The sequence below is a fragment of the Rhipicephalus microplus genome, chromosome 3 (assembly GCF_043290135.1).
Source record: "Rhipicephalus microplus isolate Deutch F79 chromosome 3, USDA_Rmic, whole genome shotgun sequence".
In the NCBI taxonomy this organism is placed as follows: Eukaryota; Metazoa; Arthropoda; class Arachnida; order Ixodida; family Ixodidae; genus Rhipicephalus; species Rhipicephalus microplus.
This window is the reverse complement of record NC_134702.1, coordinates 138,955,667-138,977,348: the sequence shown is the minus strand read 5'-3', so window position 1 is coordinate 138,977,348 and position 21,682 is coordinate 138,955,667. Positions and strand designations below refer to the sequence as shown.

The following is a 21,682-nucleotide window of genomic DNA, read 5'->3' as shown; positions in this document are numbered from 1 at the left end:
GAGAAAGATTGAAGAAATAAAAAAAAAATTAAAAAGAACAAGGAAAGCCACCTAGGTCCACTTTTTCCTTGAGGTTTTGCACCACTATAGGGCGGAGCTGCCGTAATTTGTGTTCTGTCCGTCTTATCGAAAATCACCCAATAGCGAGACAGTGATATTCCTGTACTCTGCACCTCTTTCAGCGCTACACGAAACACGTCAGTATTACAACTATCGCAACTTTTCATCAGATTGTAGAAATAAACAAAATGTAGAAATCAGCGCGGAGGTCGAGGGTTCGATTTCTGACCACGGCGATTGCTATCGAGCATACTGAAAAAGAAATATTTTCAGTGCCTCAAGTACGCAATAAAAAAAAAGTATTACTTTGTGACGTATCTCTCAAGCTCTTGCATTTTCAGTCTTCAGCGCTCCACATCGCATAATCCAAACTTGAGTAAACTGCGTCAGTCTGTGAACCAGGTCAGTTAAACCTAACGCAGTCATTTGAAATGGTTGAAAATAACTCTGCTGATTTCGTTCTTTCTATAGATAAAGCTGAATTGTGAGCATCAGTGCCATGACATCTAGCCATAACTTACCTGCACTGATATTACATTTCAAAACATTTCCTTGTGCCTTTTTCCATGTTTTTCATCACTCACTGTTACGTGACACCCTCACCTCTCCGCCTCTGTGTGTATCACCCCGACTATCGATGATCTTCGTAAGGTCGGAATTCGCTCTTAAACTTTGGGTTCCACGTACTTCCAATGAGGGGAATCGCCCTCCTACATAGACATTTCACGTGGCTAATTGAAAATTATTCGAGAACGTCATATCTAGCATCGTACACCTTGGTGTATTTTATTGTTGTATACTTATTGTCTAGCTTTATTACCTCGGGTTTGTTGGCGTAACCCGTTTCGCTTCTATCTACTCCCCTCTATATTATTTGCCCTGCAGCTATGCAAAGCAACAGCTTGGTGGCTAGTGCTGGTTGGCACTACTTATATTTTAGCATGCAAAAACGTATTGCGGCGAATGATCGACTCACCGGCGGCGTCGCCCTGCATACACCGCTCGTACAAGGGAGAGGCCAGTTCCCACAGATTGTTCGCCATCAACTTCCGTTCCCACACTGCAATCGAAAAAGAAACTATAGGACGGGCTGTTTTTATTGAATGAGGCAACAGGCGTGAGTGAGTGAGTGAGTGAGTGAGTGAGTGAGTGAGTGAGTGAGTGAGTGAGGGTGTATGTGTGTGTGTAGTAGTGCGTGTGTGTTTGTGCGTGTTTGTGTGTGCGCACCAGATAGACTTACACCAAAAGAAGTATAAAAAACAAGAATTTTTTAAGTATCTTAAGCTTCACGTACCAAACCCATAGTTTCGTTTGAAGTCCCACTGTAGTGCGAAAATTTGGATTATTTTAACAATTTATTAACACTAACAGACAGCAGATCTTAGTGTATACGCACCTACTATATTATTTTTTTTAAATTTAACAATGAAATTTTATGCTTTGTTGTATGTGGAACATCTCTTTCTCATTCAGAAACACGTCTACTTTCAAAAACACAACCCCAAGTCCAAAGGATGTATCCCAACGCCAACGAATGTGAAAAGTAAACGTGTGAATCTGGCAAAGGCAGTGACGTATTTGTTTGTTGGTTGGTTTAATTTTTTATTTGTCTCTTCTTTGTACCAATTACCACGCTACTCAGTTTACCTTCCTGGCGAACACGTTCAATCTACTTAGAGTTACTCATTCTTGGGTATCATGAGAAAGGGTGTAAACCTGATTTTAATATTCTCTCATGGATATCAGCGATGAAGCTTTTATTGCATGCCACGCACATGATGACAGTTTTTTTTTTTTTTGCAGGAATGATCGCTAAGTTTTTTTTAAGGTTTGCGGCAGCGGGCTGCCTTCTGGCAGGAGTAATGCCACTGCACTACAAGGCATAAAATACAAAAAAAAACTTGCAGTCCCTTCGTACATTCACTTAAAAAGAGGCTAAAGAGCAAAACTATTTTTTTCACTTACGGGGAAAGTACAATTCCACGATTCCGAAAACACCTCTTTTACCCCGACAAGAGGTAAAAGGTAAGTGAAAAAATGCGTGGAAAGTAAGTGCTGGTAGAGATGCCATCTTCCGATTCCCGCACAAAACACCTAGGTGTCATCGATTTCGAAGGCGTCTACTAGGCCATTCATGGCTATAAATCAATGAAAATGAAGTACATTGTCATCTGCGGGTGCCATTGATCTAGCTTAGGAAGTTTCAAAAATTTTCATTGAGCTAATGTCGTGAAAATACGAAAAATACATTTCGAAACTTCTGACGTCACGCGCGAAGATTTCGGTGGAAAAGTTTAAAATGAAACTTCAACCTTGATTGTTTCTGCGAATAGTGAACTATTGTAGTCCTGAGAGTGCAGTTTTTCAATCTAAGCCAATTCATTGCTTTTCTTCAGTGTCCCTTTTAAGACGCCTCGAAGGCCAAGGCCGTCTGCTTATTCTTCTTCTTCTCAGTTGACGTACTGATGCTGCCCCGCAACCCTTCGAAAGCTTTCTGCAGCTACCATGGTTTTGCACTGCCTCCAAGATCGGAGGCATCCTCAGCTGGTTTCGCATTACCTCCAAGATTAACCAGCTTTGATCATGATAAAGTGTCATGCGATGACGTCAGCGAGTCGCGTCAAATATTTCCCTCATTTGTGACGTCATCATGATCTTATATGGTGACATCATCGCATGATGACGATGTTTCACGTTTAACGAGGCATCTGAGGTTTTCGCCTTAATACAAGTGAGAAAATAGGTACACCTAAATGCCCGTAGTGGACTTGCCGTTATGATGCACACTAATTACATTATTAATAAATTCTGTAATATTACGTTTCAAGACCAGATACGTATCTTTTACAGCAATAAAAATACATGGCGTGATTGTTCGCCTAAGCATCAATGTGATGTCGCTGTGGAAAATCACTGCGAACACTTTGCCGCGCTTCGCGCTCGTCGGTAGGTCCAGTAACCAATATATATATACGCACGCGCGCCTCTTTCAAATGTTCAAACGCGCGGTCACCTACGTGTCGCGACGTAACGCCCCGCGCACCTGTGTTCGATATAAAAGAGGTCAGTTGAGGTCTGAACACGCGCCATGATGGTCTGGTGGCTAAGGCATTTGTCTACTGGCCCGTAGGTAGCAGGATCGAATCGCGGCAGCGGCGGCTGCATTTTCGATGGACTGAAGATGCTTGAGGGCCGTATGCTTGAATTTAGGTGCATGTTAAAGAACGCAATGTGGTCGAAATATTCGGAGCCACTGCGGCGTCTGTCATAATCATATCTTGGTATTGGGACGTTAAACACACACAATTATCATAATTGCTGTCTTAAGGTAGGCACATGTCACACGGGCTACGCTTATACGTAGCCATCGTGGAAGTCCATATATACTCACCGGGCCCGTCGGAGACGTTGCGTCGGTAGATGCCGTCGAGGACGCTATTTAGGCGCGCATAATCGAAGCCTGGTTCAGCCCACTTGAAGCGGTCGTTCAGCGCCTCCTGCAAGTAGCCTTCGCAGACGTACTCGTAAAACTCATTGCACGGGTCCCGGCTGAAGTTGATGTACGAGATCACCTCGCGCGCTGCGTGGCCGTTGGGCAGACACATTTGGGGGCCAATGATTAGACAAACAGACAGACGGACGGACGGACGGACGGACGGACGGACGGACGGACGGACGGACGGACGGACAGACAGACAGTCAGACAGACAGACAGACAGACAGACAGACAGACAGACAGACGGACGGACGGACGGACAGACAGACAGACAGACAGACAGACAGACAGACAGACAGACAGACAGACAGACAGACAGACAGACAGACAGACAGACAGACAGATAGATAGATAGATAGATAGATAGATAGATAGATAGATAGATAGATAGATAGATAGATAGATAGATAGATAGATAGATAGATAGATAGATAGATAGATAGATAGATAGATAGATAGATAGATAGATAGATAGATAGATAGATAGATAGATAGATAGATAGATAGATAGATAGAGAGATAGATAGATAGATAGATAGATAGATATTATTTTGTCACTGGACAGTGCAACAAGCGAAACAAAAGGCATGTAAGGCTAGATCCTTTGCTCGCATTTTTAGCACTGGTGCTTGTTCCGCAATTCTTCAGCAGTGCTAATTTCTTTCGAACTCTGTATACCACTTTAAGCAGAGATCAGCTCATCACATGCGGTGACATGAATCTTTTGTTCTTTCTCTCTTACTTCATTAATCTAGTGGCAATCCATTAAAATTACACTAAAATGTTATGAGTCGCTGTCACTAGAAGGAACTGCATTTAATGTGACCATGACATGCTCACTCAACATTTTGTGGTTTTCCGCGAAAATGGAAGCAGATGGTCTATTTGCCTATACAGGTATGAAAACTGGCCCGTATAAGCATATTCTAGTGCAATACAAGCCCTAGAAGTCGCTGGCAGTAAACACCGCCTACCACCGGCGAACGGCACTTCTCCATGGCGTCTGTGACATCATGCGCTGCATCGTGCGGAGCCGTCTAAAGAGTTTAAGCCGCTGTCGACGTTCAATTTCACTTCCGAGCTGAAGAAAGCTAAAACGTCTTGATTTCACGCCCAGCTGACCCCGAAATTCAGACGCACGCACAGCAAGCTACTTGTTACGTCACGGCTCATGAACCCGTTAGTGTTGCCCGACTCTCAAATCACTCATGTGCTTATAAAATATTCAATATTTAATGAAGTCCTCGACCGAATGAGCTGAAACTTCGGCAGCTTTATTTGTAAACGCGCAAGTAATAATCTACGTAACACAGATTACGATTGAAAATTGGATGTCATGGCCCCTTAGAACCGCTATCAAGGAACCAATGAAGAACGCATGCTCAAATGTGAGATGTTCCGAAAATCGGTGTATGAACACACTGAAAGCGCACTACCGGGGTCGTTTTGTTCTTCTCGTCAATCCCTTTGTTTAAGCAAAGTTCGATATCACTGCGAATCGGCACCGGGCTGTGTGCATTAAACGCTATCATGTTGCATTATTGCCGCACTATTTTGGCGACCACGCAATTAAAAAGATATATTAGTTTTTAGCTTCCTCTGATACAACTGTGCCTTCAGCGCACATTGTGCCAAGTAAAACTTTCCAGTACTGCCCATAATTCACAAACAATCACCGCATTAAATACGCGAAAACTATACTGGCACGTCGTCGGGACAGTGCCGAAAGCAGAGACGGCGTGCAACGGCATGTCCAAAATTAAACTCCTTATTTGGCCCTACTTGTGGCCGGGAAATCAAACTGAAGCTACAGCAAGAAATACGCGCTGTACACTAATAACGGTAAACAGAGCGTCGACTATCGAAAATCTGATCCGCGGCAACGCACGTCGGCATTTATAGATTGTTCCAGAATAAACTCAGCTGTTCGCGTTTGAGTGCTCAAGCCGTACAGCTGATCCGAAAACTATGTGGAATGCTCTCAGACATTCTGGCACGGCAGTGCATGTCGCATGTCGCATGTCGCGCTGGTTGCGACGGACGCTGGTCGCGCCGGTTGCGCCTGGCGTAAGACTATATATATATAGTGCTCGCGTTTTGCTAGCGTAGCGTCGCAGTGCCCAGCGTGCGCGCGCATAAGCACTACACGTGTAATGCACTGGCAACATAAACATGCAAGGGTGTGTGGCAACACGTTCCAAACGTATACCGCTTACTGAACGATCTGCAGAGCTTGGTTTTGCAGTAGAGGTCCTTCAGTATCGGCTTTAGATCGATCGGCGTCTGGATCACTGAAATAGAGAGAGGCCCGTTATGCGCTTTACAATTGGCAGTAAGTGCTTCACTGGCACATCGTGAAGAACTTCTTCAGTTGTTAAGGACCATTACTCCTTCTTATCCGCTTTCAACAATCCCGTCATGCAAAGAGTAATAAAATTATAAAATATCTGATAGCATATACGATACGCTCGCGGCAAGATTAGGTACCTGCAGCTATACTTTCGGTTCAGCGCGTGAAGTTGCTTGTGGATATTATATATATATATATATATATATATATATATATATATATATATATATATATATATATATATATATATATAGAGAGAGAGAGAGAGAGAGAGAGAGAGAGAGAGAGAGAGAGAGAGAGAGAGAGTCAGAGAGAGTCAGTGGCCGTTTCCTGACTCTCTCTCTCTCTCTCTCTCTCTCTCTATATATATATATATATATATATATATATATATATATATATAGAGAGAGAGAGAGAGAGAGAGAGAGTCAGGAAAAGCCTTTGTTGTTTTAGCGGCAGTGTAATGAGTATGACCTACATTGAAAGGACATAACATGGATGAAAAAGAACCCTCTCCACAGTGGGTTCAGAACCCACAACCTTCGGCTGTGGTAAAAGTTATGCTGTCTACTACTATCTTACAGGTATCAGTGATTCAAATACGCAAGTGGGCTAGCTATATAGTGTTTCTAGAGCGTTCAATATAGATGACCCACGAACAACGTGTTGTGCACTCACAGCCACCCAATGTCTGCAGCTGCAGCGCAGTGAAATTCTCATTAGGGAGAGAGGAAAAAAAGCTTTATTATTGGTGTATATACATGGAGCGAGAGCAAGATGGCCCAGTGCAGCCCCCCCCCCCCTCCTCCCAGACACTAGGTGGGCACCTCGTTGCAGAAGCCCATTGGCAGCCAACGCGACACGAGGTCGGTTTACCAGGGCAACACCAGGGTCTTCTGGCTAGCCAGGTCGCGACAGCCAAGCAGGGCTGTTCCGACCTGACGAGCCAGAAGGCGCGGAGTTTATTGGCGTGCACAGACAATGTGGAAGATGTCGGAAGACTTCTCCGCATAGTGCGGGCATTTTCTTGCACAGGCAGGATCGAGTTTAAATGCGAATAACTTCTTAGCGAATCCATCTATCTATCTATCTATCTATCTATCTATCTATCTATCTATCTATCTATCTATCTATCTATCTATCTATCTATCTATCTATCTATCTATCTATCTATCTATCTATCTATCTATCTATCTATCTAGCCGCCTAAGTCTTTTAGCTCTCCTAGCCGTTTCGATAATGATATCGATACCAAACTTGGTATGACATAACATGACTGTATGAAGAACATGTTTGACTAGTCATAAAATGAAAATCATGACATGTCATGAATGTCACGATTTACATTTCATGGTCCTGCAGCTCTTGCGGTGGTTTCGTTCTCATGGCATGTTCCAAAAATGGTATGGTGTGACATGATTGCATGGCGAACACAAGCGAGAGACCTTAACATGAATATCATGGCATGTGTGTCATGTAACAACATCACTACATGCCATGATCATGATGCGCTCGCGGCCGTTTCGCTAGCTTCACATATGCCCAATTAGGTATTACGTGACGTCAATGGATGACGAAGGTATGTGACTGGTGCAAACATGATAATCATGAGACGCGTGTCATGTGAGAACTTGACTACATGCCACAGTCAAGGCACCAATACATCTCGACATGACACGCTGCGCGTGCTCGCCGGTATTCATTTCGTTGCGTCACGCCCGCGTTGCCGAACCAGGCGCTGGTCCTGCGATATACTCGCAGGCGCGCGCAGCGATGCGCATGCTTTGACTCATGCGCGTTAGCGCATCCGGCATCACTCCGTCACGAAAAGAGGGAGACGCCGTGTTTTCTGGGTAACGCATCGGCACGAAGTGCAGCATGTCGCATGTCGCGCTGGTTGCGACGGACGCTGGTCGCGCCGGTTGCGCCTGGCGTCAGCCTATATATATATATAGTGCTCGCGTTTTGCTAGCGTAGCGTCGCAGTGCCCAGCGTGCGCGCGCATAAGCACTACATTGGAGTATATTGGGCCCTTCATGATGCGCTCGCGGCCGTTTTGCTAGATCCACATAAATCAAATTTGGTGTTACGTGACATGAATGGATGACTTAATAAACGACTGGTGCAAACATGATAGTCCGGATACGCGTGTCATGTAAAAACACGACAACATACATCGCTCATAGCCTGCTCGCGGGCGTTTCGTTAGCTCCACATATACAAAATTTGGTATCACGTGAAGTGAATAGATGACGAAGATAAACGACACATCCAAACATGATAATCATGACACGGAATTCATGTACGCCATCATTTACCTCTACCTTGTAACGTTGTGCTTATTTTAAAGTGACATATCAACCTTTCTCATTCGTGCCTCACATATCATCGATTTCCACTGTACGTGGGATCTGCCTTTCTTTTTAACTGCCGGGCACAGCAGTGTTTTGGCGTAAAGGCGAAAGAGTAAGCGTTTCTCGTGCTTTGTAAGGCCCTTACAGTGTTTATGATAAATTGCGTAGCTGAATCGATAGAATTCAGTAATTTCTCGAAATTTTTGGGCCGGATTATATAAATAGGTTTGGAATCCATTTCGGATAGATCTGAAGGCGTTACCCGGAGAATGAGCGCGCGAGCTGAGGCGTCAGCCGTTTCATTGCCTTCGAGGCCCGTGTGAGCTGGAGCCCGTATGATGCTACGGGACGCGGGGGCCCCGACGTAATTACTATTGTGTAAGATGCGGTATGCTATGTACGGGACGTGCCCGCGTTGGATATTTCTGCAGGCCCTTCTCGAGTCTGTAATGATGACGCGCGAGTACTGCTCTGCGACAGCTAGCGCGATGGCTACTTCATTCAGACATGTTATGTCATGTGCTCTGAACGTGAGACTATTACCGGAATCTTTTCGTGGACGACTGCAGCCGTGTACCACCCCCCCCTCCCCCCCGGTGAGGGCCGCAGGCATCCACATAAAAGATGCCGTGTTTGTTCCGGTAGTAGACACTTTTAGATGGGTGTACGGGGAAGATGCGTACGCTGCTAGTGAAGCGTGAAACGACATCATCATCATTATCAGCCTGACTACGTCCACTGCAGGACAAAGGCCTCTCCCATGTTCCGCCAGTTAACCCGGTCCTGTGCTTGCTGCTGCCAATTTAAACCCGCAAACTTCTTAATCTCATCTGCGCACCTAACCTTCTGTCTCCCCCTAACCCGCTTCCCTTCTCTGGGAATCCAGTCAGTTACCCTTAATGACCAGCGGTTATCCTGTCTACGCGCTACATGCCCTGCCCATGTCCATTTCTTCTTCTTGATTTCAGCTATGATATCCTTAACCCCCGTTTGTTCCCTAATCCACTCTGCTCTCTTCTTGTCTCTTAAGGTTACGCCTACCATTTTTCTTTCCATTGCTTGCTGCGTCGTCCTCAATTTAAGCTGAACCCTCTTTGTAAGTCTCCAGGTTTCTGCTCCGTAGCTAAGTACCGGCAAGATACAGCTGTTATATACCTTCCTCTTGAGGGATAGTGGCAATCTACCTGTCATAATTTGAGAGTGCTTGCCGAATGTGCTCCACCCCATTCTTATTCTTCCAGTTACTTCAATCTCGTGGTTCGGCTCTGCGGTTATTACCTGCCCTAAGTAGACATAGTCTTTTACAACTTCAAGTGCACTATTACCTATCTCGAAGTGCTGCTCCTCGCCGAGGTTGTTGTACATTACTTTCGTTTTCTGTAGATTAACTTTAAGACCCACCTTTCTGCTCTCCTCGTCTAACTCCGTAATCATGAGTTGCAATTCGTCCCCCGAGTTACTCAGCAATGCAATGTCATCGGCGAAGCGCAGGTTACTAAGGTATTCTCCATTGACTCTTATCCCTAACTGTTCCCATTCTAGGCTTCTGAAAACCTCCTGTAAGCACGCGGTAAATAGCATTGGGGAAATTGTGTCCCCCTGCCTTACACCCTTCTTGATTGGTATTCTGTTGCTTTCTTTATGAAGCACTATGGTAGCAGTTGATCCCCTGTAGATTTCTTCCAGAATATTTATGTATACTTCATCTACGCCCTGATTCCGCAGTGTTTGCATGACGGCTGATATTTCTACTGAATCAAACGCCTTCTCGAAATCTATGAAGGCTATGTATAGTGGTTGGTTATACTTTGAGCATTTCTCTATTACCTGATTGATAGTATGAATGTGGTCAATTGTTGAGTAGCCTGTTCGAAATCCTGCTTGTTCCTTTGGTTGATTGAATTCTAATGTTTTCTTTACTCTGTTAGCAATTACCTTTGTAAATAGCTTGTATACTACAGAGAGCAAGCTGATCGGCCTGTAATTCTTCAAGTCCTTGTCATCTCCTTTCTTATGTATTAAGATGATGTTAGCGTTCTTCCAAGACTCTGGTACTCTTCCCGTCAGGAGACACCTCGTGAACAGGGTGGCTAGTTTTTCTAACAGAATCTGTCCTCCATCTTTCAGCTGATCTGATCTTACCTGATCCTCACCAGCAGTTTTGCCCCTTTGCATGCTCTCCAAAGCTTTTCTGACTTCTTCTATCATTACTGGTGGGGTGTAATCTGGGTTACTGCAGGTTCTTATAGTATTAAGGTCGTGGTTGTCTCGGCTACTATACAGATCTCTGTAAAACTCCTCCGCTATTTTAACTATCCTATCCATATTGGTAGTTATTTTGCCTTCTTTGTCCCTTAGTGCATACATCCGACTTTTGCCTATCCCAAGTTTCCTCTTCAATGCTTTGACACTTCCTCCGTTTTTCAGAGCGGGTTCAATTCGCTCCATGTTATACCTTCTTACATCGCATACCTTACGTCTATGTAAGAAGGTATAACATGGAGTGAATTGAACACATGGAGCGAATTGGAGAAGGTATAACATGGAGGAATAACATGGAGCGAATTGAAAGTGTCGTGAAACGACACTTTCAGTTTAACGTACCTTGATGCATTTCACTCAACTAGATAAGTCAGATTCGAGGTGCAAGGGTTTGGAATGTTTATCAGCGCCACCCACGCTAGAAGTATGCTATAGGTCCCAGTAATAACGTACTATGACCTCTGTGATATGCGCGAAAGACATCCTGACGGCCAGGGTAAGGGCCACCAGTGTACAAGCCAGGTCAAGGCGTTCGCTGTGTAGATTTTTGGCATCGTTCCTATGGATTAATTGAATGTGCACGTGCACCTTTGTTATTTTGAACTTGGCTGCGCAATGCGTCTGATCCGGCACGGTAACACTGGTTTAACCCCAGCGTTCTATCCAGCGCTGCTGCGGATGAGGCTTAGCGTACCCTGAAGCAAGTGGTCAAGTTCCAGGTATTCATGGTCTTACGATTACTACCGGACTATTTAGGGAGTGAAACCTCGCAGAACGTCCAAGGCGTGTTATGTTGCACCATGGATAGTACGTACCAAGCTGCCGTTTTACTTATAGGCTCATTCGCCGAGAGGCTTGGCAGAAAAGGACGTGTTCCCGCACACAACCTATCGAATGCGATTCTTGTGGATTTCAGTGAGACGCCAAGCGATTTATTCTCAACCAACAGGATGCCGGAACGCGCCACTTGAATTTACCTTGTCTGACATGAAAAACATCGACTTTTATTGTGAAGTACACATGCCTATAGCATCAGGTCCGCTGTTTCTGTCTGCGTCGAACGCCACTGCTGCCACCATATACTCTCGTTTTGGTTTCTTCGAGGTCTCGCGAGAGCGTAACGTAGTAACAGTTGCGTTATGTACGCTGCGTCTTGTTTCAGGCGTACGCGCGCATCTCTGGAATCGATGTGATACGTACTGCACATGCGCAGTTCTCTCCCGTGGCCGTGCTGCTTACGTGGGCTCGTTAGTCCTCTATAAGTGTCTAGTGGCGGGCCAGTGCTTCCGCCCGCGCAAGGCGCCGCCACAGTGGTCGTCACGTGTCATTTTGGCCGAAAGAGGGCGCCCATGCAGGGCGTATCTCCTCGTTAAAGATCTCCCAGATCTCCCTGATAAAGACCAAAGGTCCAAAGTCTAAGCAGGCTTTAAGTGAGGCACTGAGCAAAATAATAATCACTGGTGAAGTCCACGATGAATGGAAACTTAGCAGGATGAGCATGATCTATAAAGGAAAGGAGACAAAGCTGACATAAACAACTACCGTCCTATAACAGTGACATCAGTGGTCTACAGGTTGGCGATGCAGAATATAAAGGAAAGACTGTAGGCATGGATAGAGGATGAAGGGGTGCTGGGGGAACTGCAGAATGGGTTTTGGAAACAGAGGTTGGAAGACAATCTGTTCTCACTGACCCAGTGCATCGAAATAGTAGAAAAGGAACACAGGTACCTGTGGCTAGCATTTTTGAATATCAAGGGAGCGTACGATAGCGCGGTTCAAGAGGACTTGAGGGGAATACTGGGCACACTAGGTGTGGACTAATTGATTGATATGTGGGGTTTAACGTCCCAAAACCACCATATGATTATGAGAGACGCCGTAGTGGAGGGCTCCGGAAATTTTGACCATCTGGGGTTCTTTAACGTGCACCCAAATCTGAGCACACGGGCCTACACCATTTCCACCTCCATCGGAAATGCAGCCGCCGCAGCCGGGATTCGATTCCGCGACCTGTGGGTCAGCAGCCGAGTACCTTAGCCACTACACCACCGCGGCGGGGCCACTAGGTGTAGAAGATGAAGTCACTAATCTTTTAAAGGATGTCTATAAAGGTAACAAGACTGTTATAAAGTGGGAAAAACAGGTATCCAAGCCTGCAGAGCTAAACGGGGGCTTATGCAGGGGTGTCCTCTGTCACCCTTGTTATTCACGATGTACCTACAAGGATTAGAGGCCAAATTAGAGGGAAGTGGACTGAACTTCAACCTCTCTTTCGTCAAACAAGGAAAACTCATTGAACAGGCACTACCAGCATTGATGTACGCAGATGATTTAGTGCTGATGGCCGAGAACAAAGAAGATTTGCAGATTCAGTAAGGAAAAATCAGCAGTCATGATTTTAATTGTAATGAAGGTAGTGAGCTTAGAATACAGGAGGTCACGCTAGAGGTAACAGATAAATATAAATATCTGGGCGTATGGATAAGCAATGGGACCGAGTACCTAAGGGAACACGAAATGTACGTGACGAATAAAAGTAACAGGAATGCAGCGGTGATGAAAAACAGGGCACTGTAGCATTACAATAGGTATAATGTTGTGAGAGGAATATGGAAAGGTGTCACAGTTCCTGGTCTGACGTTCAGCAATGCGGTCTTGTGCATAAGATCAGAAGTTGAAGCAAGATTAGAAATTAAGCAACGTGAAATCGGTAGGCTTGCCTTAGGAGCTCACGGGAATACACCAAATTAGGGAGTACAAGGTGATATGGGATGGACATCAATTGAGTGCAGGGAAGCTAGCAGCAAGATAAAATTTGAGAAGCGATTGAGAGAAATGGGGGAGGATCGTTGTGCTAGGAAGGTATTCAGCTACTTGTACATGAAGAATGTCGATACAAAATGGCGGAATCAAACCAGAAAATTGACCGGTAAATATTTAGAAAACAGCAGGAAGCCAAACCAAAAAGAATTGTCGGTTAAGAAGGTGAAGGAAGCTGAGACCGATATTTGGAGAATTGGCCTGATTAAGAAGTCTGCACTAGAGATATATTTAAGCAGGTAATTGCCAAGGAAAGGATCAATGATAATACTCTGGGTAGTTCTCTACTGTTTGAGGCCAGGACGGGAGTATTGCAAACCAAGACATATAGGGTCAAATGCGAAAGGGCAGACACGGTATGCAGTGCCTGTGGAGAGGAAGAGGAAAGTGCCTAATACTTGATAATGTTCCGTAAAGGGCTTCACCCTATAGCCCAGAATGATGGCGCAGAGTTTTTCAAAGCACTGGGGTTTAGGGACAGGAAGGAGAAAATAGACTTTAAGCGGGTAGAATTAACCAGAAGGAGGTTATTTGATTGGTGGCTGAAATCAAGGCACGATTGAAAATTAAACCCTTCACTGCAAAATACCAGTCCTCAACCTCGCTGTTTAAAGGGAAATAATAAATCTAGTTTTTGGTTCACAAAGTATTAGCCTTGGTGGTCTTGGCCACCGCCCGATCTAAAGGGTACAGCCATATCAATCCATCCATCCACCCATCTCCGGACTTCTAGTATGCGTACACGCTCTTCCGTTTCTGTTGGGTGGTGGATGTGTAGTCGGGCTAATAGGCAGCGCCCCGACAGAGTGTTCGAAAGTCTCGTGTATTGGTTAATCAAGTGTGCCTCCCGGAGCTCTGCGAAAGTGTTTAGCATCCCCAGGCGTATAAGGCGCTGGTTGGACGTTGTTATTGGGAGATCGAGGGCACGCTTGAACTTCTTCCTGAGGATCACCTCAAGGGAGTTCTCGTCATTAGGGGGAGTGGGGTAGTCCGCGCGGGACAATTGATTAGGAAGGCACATGAACATGTTTTATTGAGCTTGTCACGGAGTACGCAGACATTTATATTCTTTTTTTTTTTGAAGCTTCCCCTGAATAATAAGAATTTTCGGATGACAAACATTATTATCTGCTGCCTGTGAAGATCATGTAGACGAGACCTACATCAGAAAACCCTGACAAGCTACATAAAGAGTGCGCACCCTTGATGATCTCCTCTTTGAAGGCGACCACAAAGAGCAGCATTCCGATGAACACGAGGATGATGGCGGCTGATGAGACGAAGATGCACATCTCGTACACACGCCGGCTCATCTCGCACCGAACCCTGCACGGTATGCATGACACAGAGTAAAATTCACTTATAAGGTTACACAGCACAGAAAATAGTTCAATTGCCCATATTCCAACATGATTTGCTCGTTAGGATGGCTTGTTGGGCAAGTTGGCACATAGTCTTGGTGAAAATACCAGCAGCATAATTTATGTCGGTAGCATATCAGTATCCTTCTTGTCGCAGTCTCTTTTCCTTTCTCGACTCTCTTTCTTTTGGGCTGCCGCTATTTCAGCCAAGGTCATCTGCTCATTTTACAGTCGATTGAACGGCTCCTGGTATACAGTGCAGTGGCCGATGTGCTACAAAAACAAACCGCATTTTTCGTACCGCCCCTACCCCCCCCCCCGCGCGCGTGCGCGTGCGTGTGCGTGTGCGTGCGTGCGCGTGCGCGCGCGCGTGTGTGTGTGTGTGTGTGCGTGCGTGTGTGTGTGTGTGTGTGTGTGCGTGCGTGCGCGTGCGCGTGCGTGTGTGTGTGTGTGTGTGTGTGTGTGTGTGTGTGCGTGTGCGTGCGTGTGTGTGTGTGTGTGTGTGTGTGTTCTCCGCTAATAATGAATTTATGATAGTGAAGCATGTGGCCTTTGAGTTCGGCAGTGTGAAGTTTGTCAATCTAAACAAGTCGTTGTTTCACTTTAGTGTTCATTTAACGCAGTAAATGACTGATTTTTAGCCGTCTCGCCCATGTAAAGTGTCTTCTAAAAAAGAGAGGGAGAGAATTACATGTCGCAGTGAAAGCTGGTGGAGCAGACTTTCTAGAGGGTGTTTAAAATACCCTTGGGGATCTAAAGGTGCGTTTGGTTGGGCTCTTTGTTGCGCCTTTTCAAGAAACAGCGCAAAAACAGTAGAATGACATTATTATGTCATTGTTGGTCATTCCGCGGAAAAGCTAGGCATTGTTTATATGCACAGCTCTTTCTGTGCCTGGTTACGCCAATGCAGACAGTGATCTAGTGACACTCATACACTAACTGACGAATTACGAAAGTTCTTACGGTAGAGATAATAAACAGCCAAGAAATAATATTGACGGATAATCTCTTTCAGAAAAATCTTTATGAAATAAAGAAAACCTTACGACGTAATTAAGTTCACTACCACAATAAAACAAAGCCAAACGCAGCGGGGTAGACCAATGCGTCACCTTGGGTAGTATTCACGCATAATATAAGATCACTGCGTAGAACACTGCGTATACTCACTCAGACACAACGACTTTCTCTTCGACTTCAGTGACGGGACTGCGTCTATCGCCAAACACTGCTGCGCTTCGCGAACCACTGGCACGTACGGGGCTGGCCGCACCGCTGAGCTCTGAAGGGCTAGAGGCACCACTTCTAGTGTCCGCTGAGCTAGGAGCACCGCTGACGCGCCGCTGTCTCAGCTCTTGGCCCCTGCTCAAGGAAGCATGATACGGTTGTCGCTGTAGGCACGTAAATTAGAATTGCGTCGTCCGATACGCAGTAAACTTTTGCCGTTTCCTAAGCACATATAACGATGGCAACCTGGGAGACCTGCGAGACCTATGGTGTGTCTATAGTCTTACGATTATTAACGCTGCAGGGCATCGGTGATTAAGCATACTGCTGTTATTGGTTATAGAAAAGAGTAGAATGCTTTTTTCGATTTTGTGTAATATCGCTTATACTAGGTTCCAGTACATTTGAATGTCAGTTTTTTTATAACACTACATTTTCGCCACACACAATAATAGATGCCTCCAAACTGGTTGCTTTCGTATGCTTTGAAGCATTAAATTATTCATACGATGATCATACTCAGAAATAGGACAGGTCCGTTCCTCGAACGAGAATGAATAGCAGCAATAAATCTTTGTATTTCTTGCTACTGAACCCGTCAAACTCGTTTAAATAAACGGACGTATCTTAAGGCCCGTGTACATGGACGCGACGGGGGCGGGCTGAGTTGAGTGGCGGGTTCAGCTTACCTCGATGCGCCCGAGTTTATATGAACTCGCACGAACGAGTTGAGGTGAGCGGTGATCGCAGCGACGTTTTGCGTCGAGGCGAGCCGAAAGCCCGTCTTCCGGTACCTGTTTCCGCTCCTCCAAGCCTGCGCTCTCGCCGCTGTGGGCTGCGGTTGTTTACGCAGTTGTCGCTCCGCCACTGCGATGGCTGTCTTAGTATTTTTTCTCAGTTTGCACTAGCTGTACTTTATGGTTGTGTTGGTGTCTTGTCGCTTGTTGTGGCTTGTCGCTAATACGAATTAGGCGGTGCCCTGAACCTCGTTGAAAATTTTAAATTGAAAGCAATAAGCAGTTTTTAAATGAAAATGACTAAAGACTCTCATCAATTGTTGGAACAAGGTGTACAGTTCCACCACAATTAAGTGCACCGTGTTCCTTTTGCCTCATACGCTCACCCTGTTTGGCTAATCTGATTTCTGTGGCTTTTGGACTGGACAGTGAGATCCTTACACGATGAATTTTTAAACTTAGGGCTTGTAATTTCAATTGGAATGCAATATACATTTTTGAGTAAAATTTCTATCGGCTTACATAAGCGTTTCTTTTAATTCTTCCAACAGGTCCTTATTTTCTCCCACGTCCACGTCAGGCCCTGTTCCTTCAAACATCTTTCCAGTTCCATGAATATGTCCTTATTTTTTTGCCGCTTGCTATCGAGCAAATCACTCAGTTTTTTTCTCGTTGACTAAAGCTAGCAACGTCGTTATTTCATCATCTGTCCACATGGTGCGTGGAGTCCGCGAGGATGTCATCGTGCCTAGCGCGCGCGTACCGGCCGACAGAGAAAGAGCAACGTCGAAGTGATGGGGACAGGGGAAGCGGAGACCACGACGGGCGGGAGAGGTCACGAGCCGTCAACTCAGCGCGACCGGTTATACATGCCCTTTCTGAGCGCGGCGAGTTCGGTGAACCTACCCCCTGTCTCCGGGTCGACGGGACTCGCCGCGACGACTCTCCGCCCCGACGCGTCCGCTTATACATGGGGAGGGCGAGTCCAGAAAACCTGTTTATTTCGACTCAACGCGCCCTCGTCGGGTCAATGTAAACGGGCCTTTATATTTACCTTGCAGATTATGGGAATCGCAAAGATTTTTGTCATGTATTTAGGTGGCCCTTTTTGTTCACGATAGAAAGCCTGAATAGTTCATTTATTGCAACATGTGCGCGAAAATTTCGGACCTTGTTTTACCATGTTGAGACGCTAGAACTCTTTAAAGCTGGAGATGTAAACTTTTATTCCTTCAAAAGCTATTTTCTTTTAACGTAACCTTGTCTGCATAAATTGTGTTATTGCCTCGAATATTGTGTGGTTATTGTATAGCTCTGCTTTTTCATTACATATGAGTGGCCTCAAGCGCACAAAAGCTGCACTTTTGTAGTGTTTAGTCTGTGGTGATCTATGCCACCTCAGTGGCCCAGGAAAATGAAGTCCATCTTCTATTCTGCGTATTGGATATAGAACTCGCTCATACGGCTCCGTTGTCTTCGGTGCATCTATAGGATGCGAAGTATCTTATGAGCAAGCTTGATCCGGTGTCGTCCACACTCCACTACGCATGCGCTTACTCTCGCCTCGCAACGTCGACGCAGCCACCATCTGCTAGTCTACGCTCACTCTCCCTCTCTCCTCTAAGCATCCCTCGCCGCGGCGCTTGCACCACCATTGCGCATGCGTGCCTCTTTCCCTCGTCTTCTACGCTCCCCCTTCTCTCGCCTCACAACGCCGACGCAGGCAGCGTCTGCTAGCGAGTTTCTTGGTTGAAAGAAAGTCACAGCTTTGGTGCAAAGGTGAAGCAAAAACGCGATAGCAACAGATTGGAAGATGACTCGAAGAATGGCAAGCAGATCGAAATGCGCCCAGCGTTTCTCACGCACAAATGAGGCATAGAACGTACTCACAGGTATAGATGAACGCGAAAAAGCATTTCAGTTGTTACTTTGCTGTGTCTGAAAAGCGCGCCGTAAACGGAGACCGTGCAGCCAGTGCAGTGACCTTTGTGCACCCGGTAACTACAACAGAATGATTCTGGTGAAAACCCAAGGCATACGATTACTACCACGGCGAGATAAGCACGCGCACGCGTGAGCGTCCATCCTCTTCTCCGCGGGGCTAAGTACGCGTGCGAGATGAGAGCGCACGCCACCGCGTCGTGATCTGGCGACGCGCGCTCATAGCGCCATCTCGCTGGTAATGCTAAAACAGGTTCTCCCGAGAAGGCAATTGCCTGTGGTAAGTGGTCGATATAAATAGCTTGACGTTTCAACGTTAAAGGAGGTGCTCCTTCGAGGCTCAGTGGCTAACACCTCAAACTCACAAGCAAGAGGTCTGACGTTCGTTTCGGCGCGCCGGAGTCTTTTTCTGGATTATTTTTCTTTCTTGCGTTTTCATATATATATTTAAAAACCAATACATATACGGTGGCTGACGGCAACACTGACGCCAGCGACAAAACCCAGCTGAGAGTCTCCATATATTTGATATCGCAATAAAACCTGCTGCTCACGCTGCACAACTGTTCACTGCCCCCCCCCCCATAAATATATGCACTGGGTGTTGACCTCCAAAGTAGTGTCAGTGGGAGATTTCTCTTGTTCGTCGTTGAACAATAAAAATTCGCAGTGTGCGCGTCAACTGAAATCGGACTGTGGGCCCGTGTGTCTAATCGGAGTCTTCAGTCTCTCATTGCCCATTTGCAGCTATTGGCATGTTCCAGTAGGAAACAGTGATTCTTGTACAGCAACAGTGATGCGAGTTGGCCCGGTCAGTCCGCTTCTTGAGGCGGGTAATTTGAAGTGCACTAACCCGATGCGGACAACCAAAAAATAATTTTATTTCAAAATAGGTCCTTTTTGGCACTAAAGTAACATTACAAGGTATCTGGACCACTATTTCAACAATCAACGTCGACTTAATACTTGCCTTTAGTGTCCATTTAAGACCTGACCATGTACCCGTTGTAGAGCGTTAGTGCATTGTTTTTCTTTTTTTACGCGGTGCCGCGACCTCTATGATAGAGAGAGAGGGCGAGCAGCTTCGATTAGCCACCCGCCCTCACTCTCCGTAGAGAGAGGGCCTGACGCCGAGTCAAAAATCAACGCACCGACGCGCTGCAGCGGGTGCGTGTGGTCAGGCCAAAGTGGTAGGTGTTCTGTGGTCAGGCCTTTAGAATGAAACACTCACCCACGTTCTCCGAATGCTGCGTCGTACAGCTTTCCCGGTGGAGCCGTGGCAGGCGGACCTGAATGCATGCCCTTGCGGGACGCGCTCGTTGCGATGCTCATGGTTGGCCGGGTGCGCCTTGGTCTTCTGTCTGACCACAATTCCGAATGTATCGAGCTTAAATGTCGCACCAAGCCGTAGAATGAACACTAGATTTGACGAATTTTAATACTTCGCTACGCACGCTTCTATTGTATACGCGTCGTGCTACCTCTACACACACTAGCGTACACCAATCACTGTAGTTTTTCGATTCGGTACTGCGTGCATTGACTGACAAAACGATGATTTCATTATGGTCGTTCCCAGACGAAATTGTGAAAGCCGGTATATCATTTCTTTAAATTGGAACGACGTGCGTTCATTTCGTTTAGCCAAAATGTTCAGTTCCGTCACATTCTCCTACGCGACTGAACCATGTACCTCGCGCAAGATGTTATAATTGTAAGCGCTGTCAGTTTCAGCAGGAAACCCCGTCTGTATTTTTTACCGGCACTTTCACACTATGTCCATGCGAAGTGTAGTGTAATGTTCACGTCTTTTGGCACATCATCCAAATTTCCGAATCCCTTGCTCACCAAGAACGGCAATAGCAGAGCTGTGGAATCAAGGCCCGCTCCCCGTAGGATAACCAAACTTGTCCACCTATACTGCACGCTGGTCACAATGCACGTGCTCGTTAGCGGTATTTTCTTTATTATTAGGATCACCATACACAGGGAGAAGTCATTAAGTACAGCCATATCCATGACCGACTTCATTGCCTTTAGAAGATAAAGGTTATTTAAGTGTTTACACAGACAGGCCCTGAAGTTTTAGCAGAAAAGTAGGACAATGTACATCTATTAGCCTCATAATATAAAGTTCAGATGGCAACAGTTTTATGCGACATGATATACAGGAACCTCCTGATGACAATGCTTTGCTAGGCGCGATAAACTGCTTGTGATAGGCACATTTTACTACGATATTTACAATGTATTAGAACCTCCAGATGGCAACCCTTTCGCTATGCACGAAAAGATATCTTCTACGAATGAAACTCACTTTGAAATGAACAAGAAGTCCGCTTCCCTGAGGTCTATGCATGACGCTTGTTACATTCAGACACACTTTAGCAACACTGTGTCACATTCGTTCTAGTATATATGCTTACGAATGACGAGTAGGTACCCTGCACCTACTAAATATACTGCTCATTTGGCAAATTTTCGAACAGAAAAACACCTGAACGGTAGCTTTCTGCAGTCTCGGCATGGTACTAACCTGAAAAACGATTAATCTTCTCTGGAAGCTGCAGTAGAACAGTCCGTGCCACCATTCAAGATTCTTCTTCTCTGAACGATGATGATGATGGCTTAAGTGCATGGCTCACACCCACTCTGGTAAAGTGGCCAAAAAATGAGTAGTTGGATAACAGCTATGGTTGTATGGTTGGGGTGGTGATAATAACAGAGACAGTAAATACGGTGGAACCTGCCCTCTCAGGTGACTACAAATAAGGCATATTTTAAATTTATAAAGACGATGGTCTTTCTTAACGGAGAGATTTTGGTTTGTCTGTTTGCCACACGATTCAGTCACTTGGTCGAAGTTAAACACTTGCTGAGTGCCCAGCCATCTCGAACTGGTGGCTGCGTTCATACTTGTGAACATTGTCGATCAAAAGGCGAATATTATGCATATCCGAGGCACAACATCAATACATAACTAGAAAATACACAGATGTGTAATTCAAAAAGCCCTAGTGTTTCTTAAGCTCCACTGCAATTGCGACGCTATGCACGAAAGTAGTCCCGCA

The 21,682-nt window shown here is 45.7% G+C and overlaps 1 protein-coding gene across 1 annotated transcript in view; it reads right to left on the bottom strand.

Moving 5' to 3' along the window:
- The window catches only part of LOC142802972 (uncharacterized), a 69,493-nt gene extending 49,550 nt beyond the window's left edge, over positions 1 to 19,943 (bottom strand). Inside the window, exons 1-6 of the mRNA XM_075888062.1 lie at positions 19,843 to 19,943; positions 15,877 to 16,068; positions 14,547 to 14,671; positions 5,773 to 5,847; positions 3,452 to 3,640; positions 1,037 to 1,120 (exon numbers count right to left, since the gene is read on the bottom strand). Of these exons, the coding sequence (XP_075744177.1) occupies positions 1,037 to 1,120; positions 3,452 to 3,640; positions 5,773 to 5,847; positions 14,547 to 14,671; positions 15,877 to 16,068; positions 19,843 to 19,943 (766 nt within the window). The remainder of the gene's footprint in view (positions 1 to 1,036; positions 1,121 to 3,451; positions 3,641 to 5,772; positions 5,848 to 14,546; positions 14,672 to 15,876; positions 16,069 to 19,842) is intronic.
- Between the last annotated feature and the right edge of the window lie 1,739 nt (positions 19,944 to 21,682).